Source organism: Pteropus alecto, unplaced genomic scaffold, assembly GCF_000325575.1.
Source record: "Pteropus alecto unplaced genomic scaffold, ASM32557v1 scaffold137, whole genome shotgun sequence".
NCBI classification, from domain to species: domain Eukaryota; kingdom Metazoa; phylum Chordata; class Mammalia; order Chiroptera; family Pteropodidae; genus Pteropus; species Pteropus alecto.
The window spans coordinates 779,408-797,597 of NW_006440135.1; the positions used below are offsets into that span (position 1 = coordinate 779,408).

At 46.7% G+C, this 18,190-nt stretch overlaps 1 protein-coding gene and 1 pseudogene across 1 annotated transcript in view; both read right to left on the minus strand.

The window, feature by feature from the left end:
• ADCY2 (adenylate cyclase 2) overlaps positions 1 to 16,462 on the minus strand; it is a 299,856-nt gene extending 283,394 nt beyond the window's left edge. Inside the window, exons 1-2 of the mRNA XM_015593413.1 lie at positions 16,457 to 16,462; positions 16,187 to 16,384 (exon numbers count right to left, since the gene is read on the minus strand). Coding sequence (XP_015448899.1) covers positions 16,187 to 16,384; positions 16,457 to 16,462 — 204 coding nt within the window. The remainder of the gene's footprint in view (positions 1 to 16,186; positions 16,385 to 16,456) is intronic.
• Positions 16,463 to 17,282: 820 nt separating this feature from the next.
• LOC112484105 lies at positions 17,283 to 17,402 on the minus strand (annotated as a pseudogene).
• Positions 17,403 to 18,190: the final 788 nt, after the last annotated feature.

The following is an 18,190-nucleotide window of genomic DNA, read 5'->3' on the forward strand; positions in this document are numbered from 1 at the left end:
TATCAGTGAGAGATATCGACGTTGACACAGCCTCGGCAGAACCGATCTTCTCCCTCAGTAGTACCAGGAAGACTGAGACGAGCAGATGCTATAAACCTTGTACGCCTTTCATTTTTCTCAGTGGGTCCTCCCGATGCCCACCGGTTCTCTTCAATGGTGCGGTTAGCCACATCCCACAGGCCAGAAACGTATTCAGGAATTTCATGAGCTGATGGCAGCTTGAAATCTGCCATGAACAAGTATTTACGCCACAGATTTATAGCTGGGGAAATCGACAACTGGGTGAGTTATTTCCCTTGATCAAGGTCTCAGAACTTGTATGCGGTGATATCGCAAGCATTATGTGACTTGCAAGCCCATGCTCCACGCTCCCAGTCCCCAGGGCTCTGAGCCCCTCCCAGCGGTGTGCATTAATGCTCATAGTCCACAGCCCTGACTGCCCTCTCCGGAGGGCCTGGGGCACCCCATCTCTGGAGGGGAAGCTGGGGGACAAGTCTCAAAGCTGAGTTTGCACAGAAAACACGCCCTTTTCCTTACCTATGCGGTGGCTTGAGGGGGTTGAGGGAAATCATGGGAAAGGTTAAGTGCCCCCAAGCTAATCCCTCAGGTCGAAAAGTGGGCTGCTATGGAACACTGGCGTTTTGTAAAAATCCTGTCCTAGTATATCCTTATGATGCCCTTGGCCTGGTTCTCGCGGCCCTCTGCTTGTTGGAAGTCGGCACGTGCAAAGCAGGGCTGTGCTTGATCCCAGTGGCCCCTTTTGGTTTCTCTCCTGCCTAATGCCACTCAAGTGACAGAAACAGTCCCCTGTGAAGGCGGAGTGGTCTGAAATGACTAACAGGCCAGATGCCAATGGATCCCCCAGGGTACTCCCCGAGGGAAGGGCAGCTGCTTTACCTGGACTCAGAGCCCCTCCCCGTCACACCAGCACCCCAGCAAGCTGCCACGCCTGCTCTGCCATCCTGATGCTCTCTGTTAGGGTTGTTTTCCAGGAGCCCACGAAAGCGCCGGAGACAGCGCATCACCGGTCAGCACCTGCAGCCAACCTGTTGCCAAGTGCACCAGCTGCTGAGAGCAGGGACGCTCTGACTTAAGGACCTTTGTTTCGGAATGTTAGTCCCGGGATCCCTTCATCCCTCACCTGTCCTGTTCTCCTGGTCTCTAAACTCACAGGTTGGCGCTATCTCAAGGCTGAGCTGAAGTGGAGCGGGACCAAAATACAACTCACAGAAATATATGCCAAGGCACATATTTCACTCATCAAATATGAAAATGGCAAAGACAATGGGAGAGACAGAAATTCGAAACCAGCAGCTGTAATGTCACCTCCACAGGCTGTTGCACCGATGCTGCTAGTCACGTCTCCCAACGTAAGGGACAGTCGTTCTCCTCACTCCAGGTAGCTATGTGGACAGCATCACCGTAACCACTGGATCGGCCAATACCGAGCTGCTGCACACAGGGCTAGATGCCTGTGTCCGGCCACCACACTATCATCAACTGACCAGCACGTAACTCTCTTTCGCTGTGTCTCTGCCAAAAACACATCATTTACTATGTATCAGTGATCCATGGACATCGAACTCACAGCCAACGGCACTAACTCGTGCCCGAAGGATGCCAACCTAGCACAGGTGCTTCTCCGTGTGGCCCACCACGGCCTTCACGCTCTTACACACTCCACGGGAGGCTTGGGCCATTCTAAGCAGTGACGTCATCAGCAAACATGCAGAAAGAATAGCACGAAAGAGACCACGGAAAGGAGACGTGTGCACAGTGGGAGGGCGAGAAGAGAAGGCGGAGCGTCGTCTCCTCGTCCCGACTCAGTGAGACAGGTGCACACTGGGCAACTCAAAGTTTACACCGCTCGGCTCACGTCCGCGAATGGCCTCAGACATTGATTCCGGGATCAAATCAATGTTTAATTGGTTTGAATACATTTTAGCAAGTAGGCAAAATCACAAACGTGAATCGACAAATAATGGGGATCGACTGCACGTTTCCACTCCACGCTGACTCCACTGAAAACCCACGGTAAGGACGTTACGATGTCCAAGGGCTTCTATGCGTGAACAGCGGCCTTTATCCACAGAAATCACTTGATTGCCTGTTAGGGGAAAAATACTCGCCAATGCAAAGATATTACTCCGATCTATCTGGTCAAAGTGCTCGAGTCTCTGCCACTGAACTCTCTTGGGCACAAACATCTCAGTGTCACAGCGAAGCTGGCACAGGCCTCATGGCTGACCACACGTGCACGATAGCTTACGCTCAAAATGAGAAGCCTTAGCTGTGCTTGTAGCGGTGGACGCATCCTCCAACGCCTCGTAGGACCCTTTGCATTCAATTGGAACTGATCGGAAGCCTTTTTGGACTCGTAAGGAAACGTGGATCCGTTTAGTTTAGAAACGGCTGATAGGCAATGGGAATGCTCCAGCGCTTAGAAATGAGAGGTCTTCTGCCCTGAGCTGTCTCTGCTGACCCCAGATCTGCTGAAGATTCTGAGTGTGTCATATGACAAAAGGACAGGTTCTCATACTGGGACAAGTGTCAAATAATGAGTGACGGGGCATGCAGAAGAGAAGAAGTCAGTGAAAACCACACCTACGTTTTCCTCCAACTAAGGAAAAAATGCTTCATTCAAAAAAAAAAAAAAAAAATCCATCCTCTTCCCCAGGCCACACTCCACATAGACCTTAAATTGGTTCCCTTGAGAGTATCTGCGAGATGTGGATGCTGCTCCCACGGCTCTCCAAGCACCGGAGCCAGAGTTCCGCTCAACGGAACCCGCCCAAAACAAAGTCCACGTGGTATTCCTGAGTCTGTTGCAGCCCTAATCAACGACCAAGGAGAACCCATCACCCCCTTTGTTCTGACCCGATCTCCAACACACGTGCAACTGAATTTGTTTCCCAGGTAACCTAACACGAGAAAGAGGTATTTTGGTTAGCAGACAGGAGCATCCTTTGAACAGCAATAAAATCACAAATTGGCATTTTCAGTGAAAGTGGATTAATTTCCCACAATCAGATTGTCCTATAAAGATACAAAAGAGATTCTGGGCCCACAGAGATCTCTCGCAGGACAGACACCCGAGACAACTTGGCTGAAATCACTGGCTCTTTATAATCACAATCTATGAGACACATTTCTAGGGTCTCTGTAGCTCCCCACTGTGAAATTCACATATAACCAGACTAAAGCTTAAAGAGGCCACACCAGAGACCAGCAGACAGACGCCCTCCAAATTATAAAGGCCTATGTCCATTTTTAGTTCACAAGACAAAGTTTATAAGAGTTTGTGCTCACATCCTTAGAGCATGCAGCATCCATATGCCCCTACTTAGCCCAATAAAGAAAGAGGTATCAATTGCTATATCTAGATTGTGAGCTGTCTTTTTTCAATAATTACATTCTTTGAACATTTTGATTGGGTTTCATTCATTGCTAAACACAGATTCCAGTGACCGAATCTTACCAGTATTCGGTATACATTCCCTGGCATTCGTATAGTACTATACAATTTTTTTTTAAGTTTCAAAAGTAGAACACTTTGTATTAAAACTAGTGACAATGACACACATTCAGGGCAAAAGAGAGGGTTGTTTTGTCACTATGGTGAACGACAATCGCAACGGAGGCTGTAGAGGGTCGGAACAGCAGGAGAGACAGCCGAGAGGCACATAACCAGGTCGGACACTAAAAGCTGGGCTGGGGACCCACCGCACAGAACAGCCAATCCAGGTCAAAGGCAAAGTTATATTTAGTATCGCTCATGACTTTTCGTTTTTGTTTTTTATTTTACTACAAAATGTAAAAAATGAAAACTACTAAAACCAGAATTTAAAAAATACAACAGATATGACAATCTTCCATGAACTTACCTCATGCACTGAACATTATGCCATACTAGCTTTTAATATTATATTTCATATTTCTCTCTCTCTCTCTCTCTCTCTCTCTCTCTCACACACACACACACACACACGCACGCACACACACACAGTTATAGGTGAATATTTTTTTTCACATTCTCTTCTCTCCTTTCCCAGAAATAATCAAGAGACAGAAATTAGTGTTATTCTTCTCATCTATGTTTTCATTCTTATGATATTTGCATCTATAAGTATTCAAAATATTGACATATATGTATAGTATTAGTATAATTTGCCAGTTTCCTTTTTCACTCAAAACTGTGCTTTCAAGATTCATCAGTGTTGATGTCTGTAGATCTATGTTATTCATTTGACTCATTTAGTATTTCGTTGAATGTAAATACTGTAACTGATTTATCCAGTCCCAGTTAATTCATCCACATGCCTCTTTGTGCACACGTGTACTGTGTCTTAAGTGTCTGAAGAGAAATAAAAATAATTGGCATGGGTCTTGCCTTTTACATTTTTTCATTACTTTTCTTTCATAGATATATGTATTTTTTTTTTTTTTTGCTTTTCATGATTTAAAGAAACTCTTCCCTATACTGACTTTATAAAGAAATTTCCCTCCACATTTTTACGAAATCCTTAAGAGTTCGCTTTTCTTATTTAGATTCCAATCCAACTAGGATTTATATTTTTATACAAAATGAAGCAGAAATCTGATTTTTTTCTGTAAGATAGTCCATTTCTTTCTTCTGTTCATTTATTTCACTTATTCATTTTTTTCATTTACTGAATAGTCCATCCTACCCCACTGTCGTTTAGTTCCGCTTCTTCCATATAAGACAGGTAGGTGTCTTTCTGAGCCCCTCCTCTGTCTTCTTGGTCTACTTATCTATACCTGGCACAATATGATAAAGTTAGATTTTATTACTTTTTACTTTATTGTAATAAACCCCCATTATCTCCTTTCCATAATAACTACAAAAAAATTATTTCATTGGTTCACAATTTTTAGAATAACGCATATGTGCTTTTATGCTACTTAGAATATTTGGTTGTTTAATTATATCCCCCATCAGGTGGTAAAGATAGTAATAAAAATAATTTTTGCATATCAAGAGGGTTCAAGAAAATACAGATTGGTGACTTGGGTATTTTGTATGTGTGTGTGTTTTTCCAATGTTCAATGTAAAAAATATATATTCTTTTAAAAAACAGGCTGAACAGAGACGAAATTTCAAACAACCCAGCAATCAATTTGCCAGTCTTTTAAAAATCTCGATCGATAATAAAACTTTGTTCAAGAGATCATCTCCTTAGACCTGATAAAAACAGAACTATTGTTATCCTCCTATGACATCTCGTAACATTTTTCTCCTTAAAAATCCCTTCTTTCTTTTAGCCATCAGAAAGGGAGGGCAGGGTCACTGCCGAGAACTGAGGAGTCAGCACATCTGAACGGAAGGAAGGGAGAGCGTCTTCCAGCCCAGACCTGCCACTGTTTGGCAAGTCACGAAATCTCTTTTGGTATCTCGGGTTTTTTAGTTTTTACTTTTTTTTTAGTTTTTACACACTATTTTTACGCCTCTTTTGAGGTACAATTGAGTTGTAAGAGTTTGTCATATATCCTAAGTACAGACTTTTGTCAGGAATGTGTTTTGTAACTGTTGTTTCCCAGTCTGTGGTTTGCATTTTCACTTTCATAATAGCGCCTTTGAATAGTAAAATTTTTAATTTTGATCAAGCCTATTGATCAGGGTTTTTTCTTTAATGGCTCATTTTTTTTTGGTATATTCTATTTAAGACATAGCTTTCTAACCTAAAATCTTCTCTCACGTTTTCTTCTATAGGTTTAATAGTTAACTTTTAATTCTATGACCCATTTTGAGTTAATTTTGTATGTTGCGTGAGCTAAGAGTGTTTTTTTGCACATGGCTATCCAATACTTTCAGCAGCTACTGTTGAAAAGCTTATACTGTCCCCATTGAATTGGCTTGGAACATCGTCGAAAATAATGACCATATATGTGTGCGACTATTTCTGGACAGTCTGTTGTATCCATTGGCCTAAATGTCTATTTTTACACGAATATCAGGCTATGTTGATTACTCTAGTTTTATAATAAATTTTGAAATCCAGTAGAGTAAGATCTCCTTTTTCTGCTTTCTCAAATTTATTTTGGCTGCTTCTTGGGAATTTGCACGTCCATATACATTTTAGAATCTGCTTGTTACTCTGTTACAAAGCTGGACTTTTATTGGGGTTGTATGGACTCTACAGAGGATGAATTTGGGGAGAACTGACAACTTGATGACATTGAGTATCTGGACTCATGAACAGTCTCTCTCTCCAGTTACTCACTTCTTTAATTTCAGTCAACAAAGTTTTATAGTTTTCTATGTAGAAGAGTCATACACATTTATTCAATTTACTCCTGAGTATATTATTGATGTTATAGTAAATGCTCATTTTTTTCAATTTCTGATTGGAAGAGTCTAATATATTGGCATACAACTTATTTCTGTATCTCCATCTTGTTAAATGCAACCTCATTAAACCCACTTACCAATTAGCGTTAGGGGAATTTTTTAGGTTCCATGAAATTTTCAACAGAGATGTTAGCTGCTCAATACAAATATAGTGCAAGCCACATGTATAATGTTCAACTTTCTAGCAGCCACATTAAAAATAAGTAAAATTGATTTTAATAATATATCACATATAGCCTATTTTTCCAAAATGTAACAATTTTATCATGTAATAAGTAAAAATAAATTATGAATAAAATGGTTTACTTTTTTTTTTTTTGCATACTTCATCTTTAAACGTCAGTGTTTACACTTAGAGCACATCTCAATTCAAAGCAGCCACATGTGAAGTGTGCAGCAGCCACACGTGGCTACCATGATGGGCAGTCTCCACTCAGACAGGTAAAGCCAGCCAAAATTCTTATTTTCTAGCATGTGTGTCTTTTGTTTCTTCTTCTTGCCTTTTGTGCTGGCTGGGACATCTGGTGCCGTCTTGAAGGGAAGTGGTGAGAGGGATCATCCCAACCTCACTCCTGATCGCAGGTGAGAGCATCCGGTCTTTCACTATTAATTCTGATGCTGTACTTTTTGTACAACTGACCTTTATTGGCTTGAGGTAGGCCCTTTTCATTCCTAAATTATTGAGAGATGCTATCATGCATAGGTGCTCTATTTTGTCAAATGCCTCCTCTGCATCTACTAGAATGATGACATGTAATGCATTTATTGAAATAATCTGCTAACGTGATGAACCGCATTCATTGATTTTTGAATGTTAAACCAACTTTGCATTATGGAGATAAACTCCACTTGGTCAATGTGTGTGTGTGTGTGTGTGTATTTTTTTTTTTTTTTTGGGGAAGGATTTTTTTGCCTGTGTTCATGAGAGACACCGGTCTGTAGTGTCTTCCCTTGTACTGTATTTGGTTTTGGTGGCTTCATGGCATAAGTTGGAGAATGTTTCCTCATTAATTTCGTGGGAGAATTTGTGTAGCATTGGGATTATTTTATCCTTAAATTTGAGTATAACTCACCGAGGGTGACATTTGGGACTGGAGTTTTCTTTGTAGGAAGATATTTAACTACATATTCAAATTATTTCGCACATAGAGGGCTATTCAATTTATCGATTTCTTTTTTTTCTTAAATGAGCTTTGCGAGTTTGCTTTTCAAGGAATTTGCCTATTTCATCTAGACCGAAAAATGTATTGGCATAAAGCTGTTTATCCTTTTAAAGTCTGGAGGATCAATAAAGGCAATCCCTCCTAATACTGATAATCTTCTCTATTTGTTTCTGATCAGTCTGGCTCTAATGTTATTAATTTCATTGATATTCTCGAAGAACCAGTTTTGGTTTCATTGATTATCATTTTTCTGTTTACAATCTCCTTTCTTCTAATTTACATTCCTTTTTCTAGTTTCTTAAATTGGAAGCTTAAGTTGTTGATTTGAGTCCTTACCACTTTCGTAGTATAACGTTTAATTCTATGAATTTCTCTAAGTGCCATTTTAAGCCCACCCCACATCACGCCCCATCAGGTTTTCATTTCATTTGGTTCAACGTATTTTCTAAGTCCTCTCGTAATTTCTTCTTGGACTCATGGGTTATTTAGAAATGGGTTGTTTGGTTTCTAATTATTGATTCATTTTTCAAATGTCATTAATTTCTAATTTAAGTCCATTATGGCCAAAGAACATCCTTTGTATAACAGTAACCCTTTTAAATTCAGTGAGATTTTTAGGGTGGAGAATGTGGTCTATCTTGGTAAACGTTCCACGTACATTTGAAAGCCCGCATACTGCGTTGTTGGGTGGAGCGTCCTATAAACACCCTTAGATCCTCTCGTTTGGTAGTGCTTCTCAGATCTCCTATGTCCTTATTGATTTTCGTATTGTCCCATCCGTTATTGAGATGAGGCTGTCGAAAGCTCTGAGTATATTTACACGTCATGTATTCTGAATCTCTGTTATGAGATGCGTAGGTATTTGGAACGATTAGGTCTTCTCGATGAACTGTGTCCCTTTGCGCTGAGAAATGTCCCTCTTTGTCACTGGAGCTTGCTCCCCAGGCCCTGTACCAGGAATTATTCCATCTGCTCTTCCCCGGAGGCTCTTCCTCGGCTGTGGTAGTTCCCGCCCGCGTGTGTCCCCTGGTCCTATGTGGAGACTCCAGACTCTGGAGCTCGCGTGCCGTGCCTTTTCCTGCAATGCTCTCCTCTCTCCTCCTCAGTTTTCTGTCCTGAGAATTTCAGTGCCTGTGCTTTTCCAAACTCTGTGAAATTGTTGGGTGAGGATGGTATTAGTGGCTGCTGAGAAAAGGAAATTCGAAACACTGAATACTAGAGAAGCTAAGTGGGGTGTTGCTTAGCAACTCTTAATAGGAAATAATTTAAACTCCGAATTTATTTTTTCTCTGCGAACTTGCTGTTCTAGCCTGGAGTCTAGAATTCACTCCCCTTCACGGCAGCAGCGCACCTGAACGCTTGCATAGGTACACACACGTTCCCAACTGGAGAGTGACAGCCTGTATTACTCACCGGTTCCCATAAGTATGTTTCTCTGGATATGACACCAAGATTCAAGGCCCAAGACGCTGCAATTCTATTACAAACACAATCTTTCACGCAATCATTTGGCAAACACGAGGGACACCAAATGCAGGAAGCCCTAAGACGACCACCATCGAAAATGTCACCTTTTAAACTGTGTCAATAACAGATGTTTTGGAAACCTGCAGAATATTTTTCCTCCTTTGTAAAACAAAATTCCAGCTTTTTCAGAAAAATACTACACATTCCAGACCACAGTCGTGACTTCTTTCAAGTTCAAGCTGACTTTTAGACGAGTGCTTCCAGATGCTCTGAGAGCGACACACACAGGACCAGTGTCCTTGTGATGGTGGCCATCCCGCGGGGCCCGTGAGCCATCAAGCCAAGTCTAGGACAGCATCCAAAGCCAGCGCAGCTTCTCCCAAAGCAGGAAGAAGCCGGTGCTGGGTTGGACTGCACCCCAAGCTGGCATCCTGGCCAGGGCCATCTAAGGCCCTTCGAGTCTGATGGGCTTTTCCTGCGGGAAGGAAAGGTCTATCGAAGCGGAGACAGAACCAGAGAAAAGCAGCAGAAATAACTGAAATTACGAGGAATCCGTTTATAAGGAAGAGATGTTAATTTCAGTATAAAAGCATCACTGGTTTCCGACAATAACACTGACGAACATATACACACGCACATTTGTTCCTTGGGCCAAACATGTCCCATCTCTCTTAGTGATTCATCTGAGGAATGAAAATACTTCCAACCGGGATTCTGTGCTGACAATTCAAACCAGCGACACCACTGGCCTCCCTGAAGCTAACAACTCCCTCTCCGTAAAGTTTTCCCAAATAACAGTTAACCCAAAAGCGGTGCAGATAGAACGATCCAGAATTCCTAAATGCCTTCCTTCCTCATCACACAATAATTGATCCTTTGCCAAGTCGCAGCAGGAAACTGCACCCAGCCATCAACAACGACGGACATACAGATGATGGGCGACCCTCACGGAGCCAAAATGCCACGTTCAAGTTCTGGCTCTCTTGCTGGCTGTGCGACTTTGGGGAAGTTGCTTAACCTCTCTGGGCTTTGGGTTTCTCACCTGCAAATGATGGTTCTTACCTCACAGGGTTGTATCTATCAGATAAGTTCCACACATAAAGTCCTTGAATAGTGCCTGCCACGTGGATGGACCAACGGGGCAGAACTGTTTTCTATCGCTGTTAGGGTGGGGAAGGTGAGCAGACCCATGGGCTGGGTTTCTACTTGTGCAGCATCTCCACAAGTATTTGCAGTGTGATCCCTACGTGTGTGACACTGTTCTATACACTAGGAACAGAGCGGCAAACGAAAATACCCACGAAGCCACCCAGTCTGGCACGTACACTGACGTACAGGCGGGGTCGGAGCGACTGCAGAAGCACAGAGGCGAGAATGGCTGTCTGTTCGATGGCCGGGCGAGAGCTGACTTCCGATGCCACCTCGAACCAGGGCCTGTGCTCCTCTAAGAAAAAGCGCAGGAGGACGGAAGAAAGAGGAAGCGGAAAGGTCATTCCAGAAACACCGACAGAACCGTCCATCTGAGCAACGTCGAGACTGGGAGACCCGGCGAGGGGCGCAGTCAATCCCCGGTGCCCCGCTCAGCCAGTGGGACTTCCACAGAGCTCTGGCTGGGCCCCGAGAGGAGGAGGAACACAGACATGCCACCTGTGCCCCAAACGGTGGGAACGGGGGGCAGCACGAAACAATGGCCCTTCAGGCCGGTCCACGCCGCGCGCTTTCTTAAAATTCACATTTCATCAGTATATTCTTCGCCATTAAAAACAATAACAACAGAAAAATTAAAAGTCTTCATCTTCGTTATTAGTTAGAATAATTTTTTAGTATTACTATTATTCTTCTCAGGTGCGTGCTCCTGGGCATTAACTCCAAACGCCCCCGGGGGAGTCGCCGAGGTGCCCAGAGCAGTCGGGGGTGGGTTCCTCGCACACGTGGGGTCGGGCGGGATGCTCTGCTCCCGTTCACACGCTGCCAGGTCCTCTGCGTGCTAAGCACGCTCTGTAACGGCATCCAGGTGACAGCTCTAGAGGAAAAGCAAACTAACTCTTTACCACGTCAAAGCCTATGAGAGGCCTTTATTTTCTTGGATTCTCACCCGTTTTCAAGAAGATGAAGGACGTCTGCACACGGATGTCCCATTTTTGTAGGAAACACGCACGGGCGCCCGCTGAATGTCAGGCACCCTTTGAGATCATAAGACAAAGAAAGTCTCTTCTCCCTGGAGCAAAACGTCAGCCTTTCAAGTCAATAATTTAACAAATCCATATACAATAACTGCAGCTTGGTCTCTGTGCCAAGGCGGAAACAGAGCTGTCAGCATGGACGTGATGTTTAACTCCGTCCGACGAGCTCTCGGCATGGGGAAGCAGAAACCCGGAGTCAAACGCAGACCCGTCGGACTCACCCTCTCGTCCCCATGTGGCCGACCCAGCATCTCGGTGCATAAGCGTCGGCCATCCTGGGCGACTGTCCTCCTGTGCTGGGAGTCACATCTCAGAGGGAGGGTCCTAAGCCAGCTGTCACCAGCTCAGAGGAAAGGGATTTGTCTTGCTATAAATTCATGAAGTAAAACAGCATCTAAAAGCTGAGGCTTCACCAAGTGAACCAAACACATTACGAAAATGGATCGAGCAAGAAAGACTCACTCGATGTCACGAATGGAGACATTTCCATGATTCAGACAGCAGAGGAAAGCCGAGCTCCCTCACACACACACGTTCGTTCACGCTGCTCTGCTCCTTTACGTGGCAACACGACCTTCTGGTCGCCTTCACGCTCGTGAGCGTGGATTCACGCACAAGAACATCCCTGATTCTCGACAGACACTGGTTCGGAAGCGCGTCAGAGCTTCCGCGGCCTGGGTTTAATCCCAAGGTGGATCTGAGTTTAAGTGAAGTCGGCACCAAGAGCGGCCATCACGATCTAGGACCGGGGACCGACTATGAGCGCGACACGCCACAGACCGGCGCGCCTTCCTGCAGCGGGAGCTCGTCCGCTCGGGGACGGTGCATCTTCCCTCCTGTGAAACGACGTCTGTCGTGAGTTGCACTGTGTCCCTCAGAAGCACATGTGGAAGTCCCGACCCCAGGCGCCTGCGAATGTGACCTTATTCAGCAATAAATTCCTTGCGGAAATAATCAGGTTCAGATGAGAACAGCGATAAGCCCTGGATCCCCTAGGATGGGTGTCCTTCTAAGGAGAGGCACAGACAAGAGTGGCACGTGATGAGGGCGGCGGAGATTGGAGTGACGTGTCTGCCAGCCGACAGACACCAAGGATCACGGGCACCCACCAGAAACAGAAGAGGCGGGAAAGACCCTCCGCTAGAATCTCCAGAAGGAGCATGGTTCTGCCCATGCCTTGATTTTGGACTTCTGGCCCCAGCTGGGAGACACTCTTTGTCAACCTCGATGAAGCCTCATTCGATAGGATTTACCTATCGGCAAGGCCCCACGTTCCAGAGACTTCCGGACAGGGATCATTGCTATGCTACGTAACTGCACCGCGTATGGTGCACGCATCATACACATTGCCACACGTTCCCTCCCGAAAATAAAAAGTATCCCTTTTACTTGACCTAACAGAACAGAGAAAACAAATACCTTACATACCCCTCTACTAATTTTAAGCTCAAAATCATTCAAGCCTTTTTAAATCATTCAGAAACATGAGATGGAATCCAGTGACAGCACCGCCTTACTGTCTCATTGGCATCTTATCAGTGGGAAAGGAACAGCACAGACACAGGGCGCATCCGCGCGTCGGTCCAAGCGAGAAGCGAGCAGACAGGACCTCCACCCCAAACAGACACTGCCACCCAACAGCTGGAGCCGAGAACTCTGCAATCTGCCACCCTACTTCCCTCGGAGTTTTTGGAACCACCAACAAAATATCATTTATGAGTGTTTTGTTTTTGTTTTTTTTTTCATCCAAGAGGCAGCTGTGCAGAACAAATGTCCGCTGGGTTGGGGAGCTGGCAGCCAGGGTAGGAGGGACTCCAGGATGGGGGTGACATGTGCTGCATTAAAACATCGCCGCGGGAAGGCTCCGCACGCAGCCAGGGCTGTGAGGGCAGGTCACCTGACGTGGTTTATTTTCCATTTTCCTTCCTGTTCCGGTTATAAACCAGTCTCCCTTCTGCCTGCACTGCCTCAGCGCCACACGCTGCAAAATCCCTCTGTTCTGCCTGATCGAATCCGGCACCACCACACCTAAGTCACGCCCTGGCAGCTTCGCGCAGTTCCACTCTCTGAGGGCTTTAGGAGCTGGTTCCTTAGAAGGCATCATTGGGGGGCCATGTTATATAATACAGGGTTCCTCAGACCTCGCACCCCTGACATTTGGGGCTGCATAATTCCTTGCGGGGAGATGATGAGTGACATCTCTGGCTTCTACCTACTAGAGCAGGGGTCCCCAAGCCGCGGGCTGTAGACCAGTACCGGTCTGTGGACTGTTAGGGACCGGGCTGCAGAGCAGGAGGTGAGCAGTGGGCAAGAGAGTGAAGCTTCCTCTGCATTTGCAGCCACTCCCCAGCACTAGCCGGGAGAGCGAAACCCTCCAAAAGAATACAACAGACGTCTAGCATCACCGCCTCAGCTTATCAGGTGTTAGATTCTCATAGGAGCCCAAAAGTTTGGGGACCGCTGTCTTAGATGACAGTAGTATGCCCCCAGTCCAGGTTGTGACCATCGAAACCACTTCCAGACATAGACAAATGTCCGCTGGGGGAAAGACCCCTCCCGGCTGAGAATCACTGGCGTCGTGACTGAGGGCCAGGCTCCGGGGTCAGAACCCCGGGGCTCGAATCACCTCCTCCACGCGCAAGCAGCCTGGCCGTCCGTGAGCGAGGCCCTCGCCAACTGTGTCTTTATTTCCACACCTGTAACCTTGAGCATGGTGGTGTCCCCCCCATGGAGCTCTGCGGGATGAACAAGGTGACGTAGGCAGGGTCGGGCGCCGTCCAGATGATGCCCGTGCTGGCCGTTCGCACTCTGTGTCCGTACTGGAGATGCCGACGGCTGAGATGTACACTCAAGCCGCCTGAGCAGTGACAAATTTACCTTACCCGAAGAGAGGTCTGGCCTTGGCGCTGAGCAAAGGAAGCTATGCCAAGGCTCCTCCTAGATAAGAGCGTTCTTGTTCGTCTGAGGATTTGGGCCAGCACAGTTTAACTGTGATTTACGACAGAGGCCTGGGGACATGCAGCATCGGCCCTGCCTCTGGAGAGGCTGGACACTGCAGGCCGGCCACGCAGGCAGCACGTGACTGAGCCCTAGTAAAAACTCTAGACGCAGAAGTGTCGGCTGAGTTTCCTCGTTAGGCGATACTCCACACGTAGTGTCACGTATCACCGTAGAGAGAGTGACCGCACAGGGAGAGGACACTGTGAGTCCCACAGACTGTTGTTCTTCTGGACACTTCTCCTAGCCGATGCGGGTCTGTACGTTCTTCGTAATAAACCATAACCGTGAGAGCAAGATGGCTTCCACTGAATTCCGTGAGTCTTTCTGGGAAGTTATCGAACCTCAGGGTGGGCTCGGGAAGCCCCTGACTTGTCACTGGTGTCAGCGGTGAGGGTGGCCTCATGCGATGCGCTCCCGCTCGTCCTGACAGCAGAGCTGGTTGGACCACCTCCCGATGGGTGCGGTCCTTGAGCACCGTGAGCTGCTATGGCACTTCTGGAAGGTCACATGAGGGGCCCACCCGTGTGGTGCCAATATGAAAAGATGCTAGACTGTTATGGTTAATGTGACAGACTACTTGTATTTTAAATCCGCGTGCCTATTGAATGGGGCAAGTGTGTCCAAGAGGGCTGGGCCAGTGGAGGCATGGGACCCGAAGTGTCCCTCTTCCAGCACGGCACGTGAGCAGGCCCATGGCGTGAGGCGGACACCCTGCCCAAGCCCCTGACCTAAGAAGAGGGGCCGAAAATAGCTGCGACCTGCTTGGCTGTGGCCTTTTCTGAGCATCGAGCAAACACAGCTGTGCCCCAGAAACCACCCACGCCACCAGCTGGGCTGGCCACCCCACCCACAGTGTCAACAGGGCTGAGGTTTCACGCAGAAGCCAGTCCTTCCTGGGGCCGTGGCAGCGTGAGGATGGCAGCTGGAATATGGGTGGGGTCACACCTGAGGTCAGGCGTGCGAAAATCCCACTCTACATTAGCTTGGAAACAGCCATATCAAAGCACACAGGAAAAACGGATACAGAGATGCTCAGCCAGCAAACACGCCTGCGAGAAATCATCTTGGGAAAACGCAAGTAAAGCGACTATATGAGGACCCGCTCGGCACTCGATTCGCTCTCTCCCCGGGGGGCTACAGACCCCATGGCTTGGATGACAAGGTGGAGATGCTCAGCCAGCAAACACAACGCCTGCGAGAAATCATCTTGGGAAAACGTAAGTAAAGCGACTATGTGAGGACCCGCTCGGCACTCGATTCGCTCTCTCCCTGGGGGGCTACAGACCCCATGGCTTGGATGACAAGGTTGAAGCTAGTAACTCGTACCACCATATCTGCAGCCAGGACCTGCCTGCGCCCTGGACGACACGCCACTGGATCCAGCTGCCAGCAGGATACACCCAAGTGGCAGCGGCAAAAGGAAAAGTCCCCTCGTTAGGCTGCACAATCGCAAAGACCTACAGTCCCCCCTGTGAAGCCTTATCCGAGCCAAGGGCCCCACCAGTGTCCACATAAAGAACTGTCGGTTCCCAGCAGGTATGAACACAATCCCATCGATATGACATATTCATGCTGATACCAAATCAGTGTCGCAGAAGTCTGTCTTTAAGGAGGATGATCTGGTGATCGAGGAAGAGTTCAAGGGCAACTACCAGTCTCAGAGTTAGAGGCACAGGTCAGGCTCCCATCCCAGCGGAGTCCTGGATAACAGGAAGCTCAGGGACCTGGAGAAGATGGAGCCACCAAAACGTGGTGAAAACCCAGACTTTGCCAACTCAAACCAGTGACGGGTGAGACCCAGGCCTGTGCCCTGCCTGCCAGCAGGACCAACGAGTAAAAACGGGCATCGTGTGACTTCGGGCAGGAGGTCGCCACTGAGACAACTGTTTCGAAAAACTTTTTTTCTCAGCTGACATTCCCCTGTTCAGGGCACGTTCACAGGATTAAGTATGTCACCAACCAGAGCACCTAAGGAAAAGACAAAAACCATTTCAACACCTTACCTGGTCCCAGGGAGAGACAGTGCCTCCAAAACACATGAACAAGTGTGCCATGGCGACGAGACAGAGCCATATGACCACAGAGAAGAGGCGGAGCAGCTTCTTAAACACGGACTCGATGCACACGAGGATGAATATCGCGAAGAAAATCGCCAGGGCGGTGGGGACCGTGATCAAAAATGCCACGTGGTCTTCAACTTCCTAAGAGGAAAAAAAAAATACATTGCGAAAGTCCATGGCAGCAGTGACTTATGTTATCAAAATGTTCTCGGCGTTCATCGGTGTCAAAATATATTGGATTTTAAAAACTATTCGGAAGTAAAACAGTTCGAACTTTTGAAAATGTAATTTTCCTATTAAATAGCCACGTTGTTCTATATAAATATCCCCGTATTCGATATTTAAATTCTGAAAAACAGCTATGTCATCAAATTTAAATTTTCCCTGAAAAATGGAGAAATGGATTTCTTTCCAAAGTAAATGCAAAAACACATAATATCAGGGTAAAATAAGGCAACCAACTTCACTGCCTGCATCACAGGATAAGAAACGTCCTGGCCATAGAAAATTAAGTCTTCCAAGTGATTTGAAATGTTTTATTTTTAAAAGTCTAAAAACCACCTTAGTCTCTACGGTGATGAGCTTTTATTTTAATGCACGGCAATTAATATAGAAAACAAGAGAGCAAGAAATACTTAGAAGAACATGCCATCTTTCCAGTTTCCTTCCTCACCCCTCTTGGGCTCCAGGAACAAAAAGAAAATGCACATTATTAGCCTCTTACTAACGCATGTTTTTAAAATCCACGTTTGCACACTAATCCTCATTTCCTATGTATCTCCCCCCACCAAGGCGCACTATTTCAACTCTGCGCAATTTGGCATCATGTAAGCAATATCACGCTTCCTCTGATTGTGCAAGCACACGTTTAAATTTTAGCTTCTGCAGAGCCTAACACTCGCACCTGGCCAAGCAGAGGTGCACTGTGGGACGGAACACAGTTCCAAGTCCTTTTTTTTTTTTGGCCAGGCAACCCTTGGTTGACCTCACAGATTGCAAGGACCTTGTCAGCTTACGATCCCTTATTTTTTATTTTTTACGCCTATAGCACCTGGTCTTTCTAGGTGGTCTCCCATCCAAGTACTAACCAGGCCCGACCCTGCTTAGCTTCCAAGATCAGACGGGATCAGGCGCGTTCAAAAATGGCATGGCCGTAGACCAGTTCTAGGTCTTGAACCCTCACCCAACATGTTTAGTTACCAAAGCAGCCAAAGGAGATTCAATCAAAACAATCCCCATGGCCAGGACGCTGAGAGCTTCCATCGAAGTTTTAGAATATTAAAAATCACAGAAAAGCGGAGACTTATAAGGCGGCTCCTTCCAATACTGGGGCCTGGCGAAGCCCTCCCCTTTTCTGGTGGCACCGGGTTCACCGGTCGCACGAGCAGTTATAACTTCACCCTGGAGATGGCCCCATCTGGACATCAAGCCACAGGGAGGTGGAGAAGCAGAGCAGATGAGCCAAATAACCACACAGGGTCTGGGTTACCACTCCAGGGGCACGAGAGGGACCTGGGCCCACTCGTGACGACCCATTTCCCTTTCTCTCTCACGGTTAGATGAGTGCCAAGAGAAATGACACTGGAGAAATGGCACCTCCGCAGACACTAACAGGTGCATTCGTGTGCTTTTTATTGAGGTCTAAGCCCTTTTGCGCATAGTAACCTCTTTAATACGACAGTCCTGTGGGGGGCACTGGCGTCGGCAATCCTGCACCGGGGAGAAAACCGAGGCGCCAAGGATGAAAACGAGGTGCCGTAGGTCGACCGAACCAGCGAGGGAGAGAGAACCCAGACTCCGTCTTGGCGTCTGTGCTGCCCTGCCCTCTGGTCGTGCAGACAGGGTGGGCGACACCACGTGGGACCAGCCCCTGAGTGGCCAAAAGAACACGTTTCCAGAACTGGCAGGAGACAAGAGGATCAAACGAGATGTTCTCGCCCTCCCCTT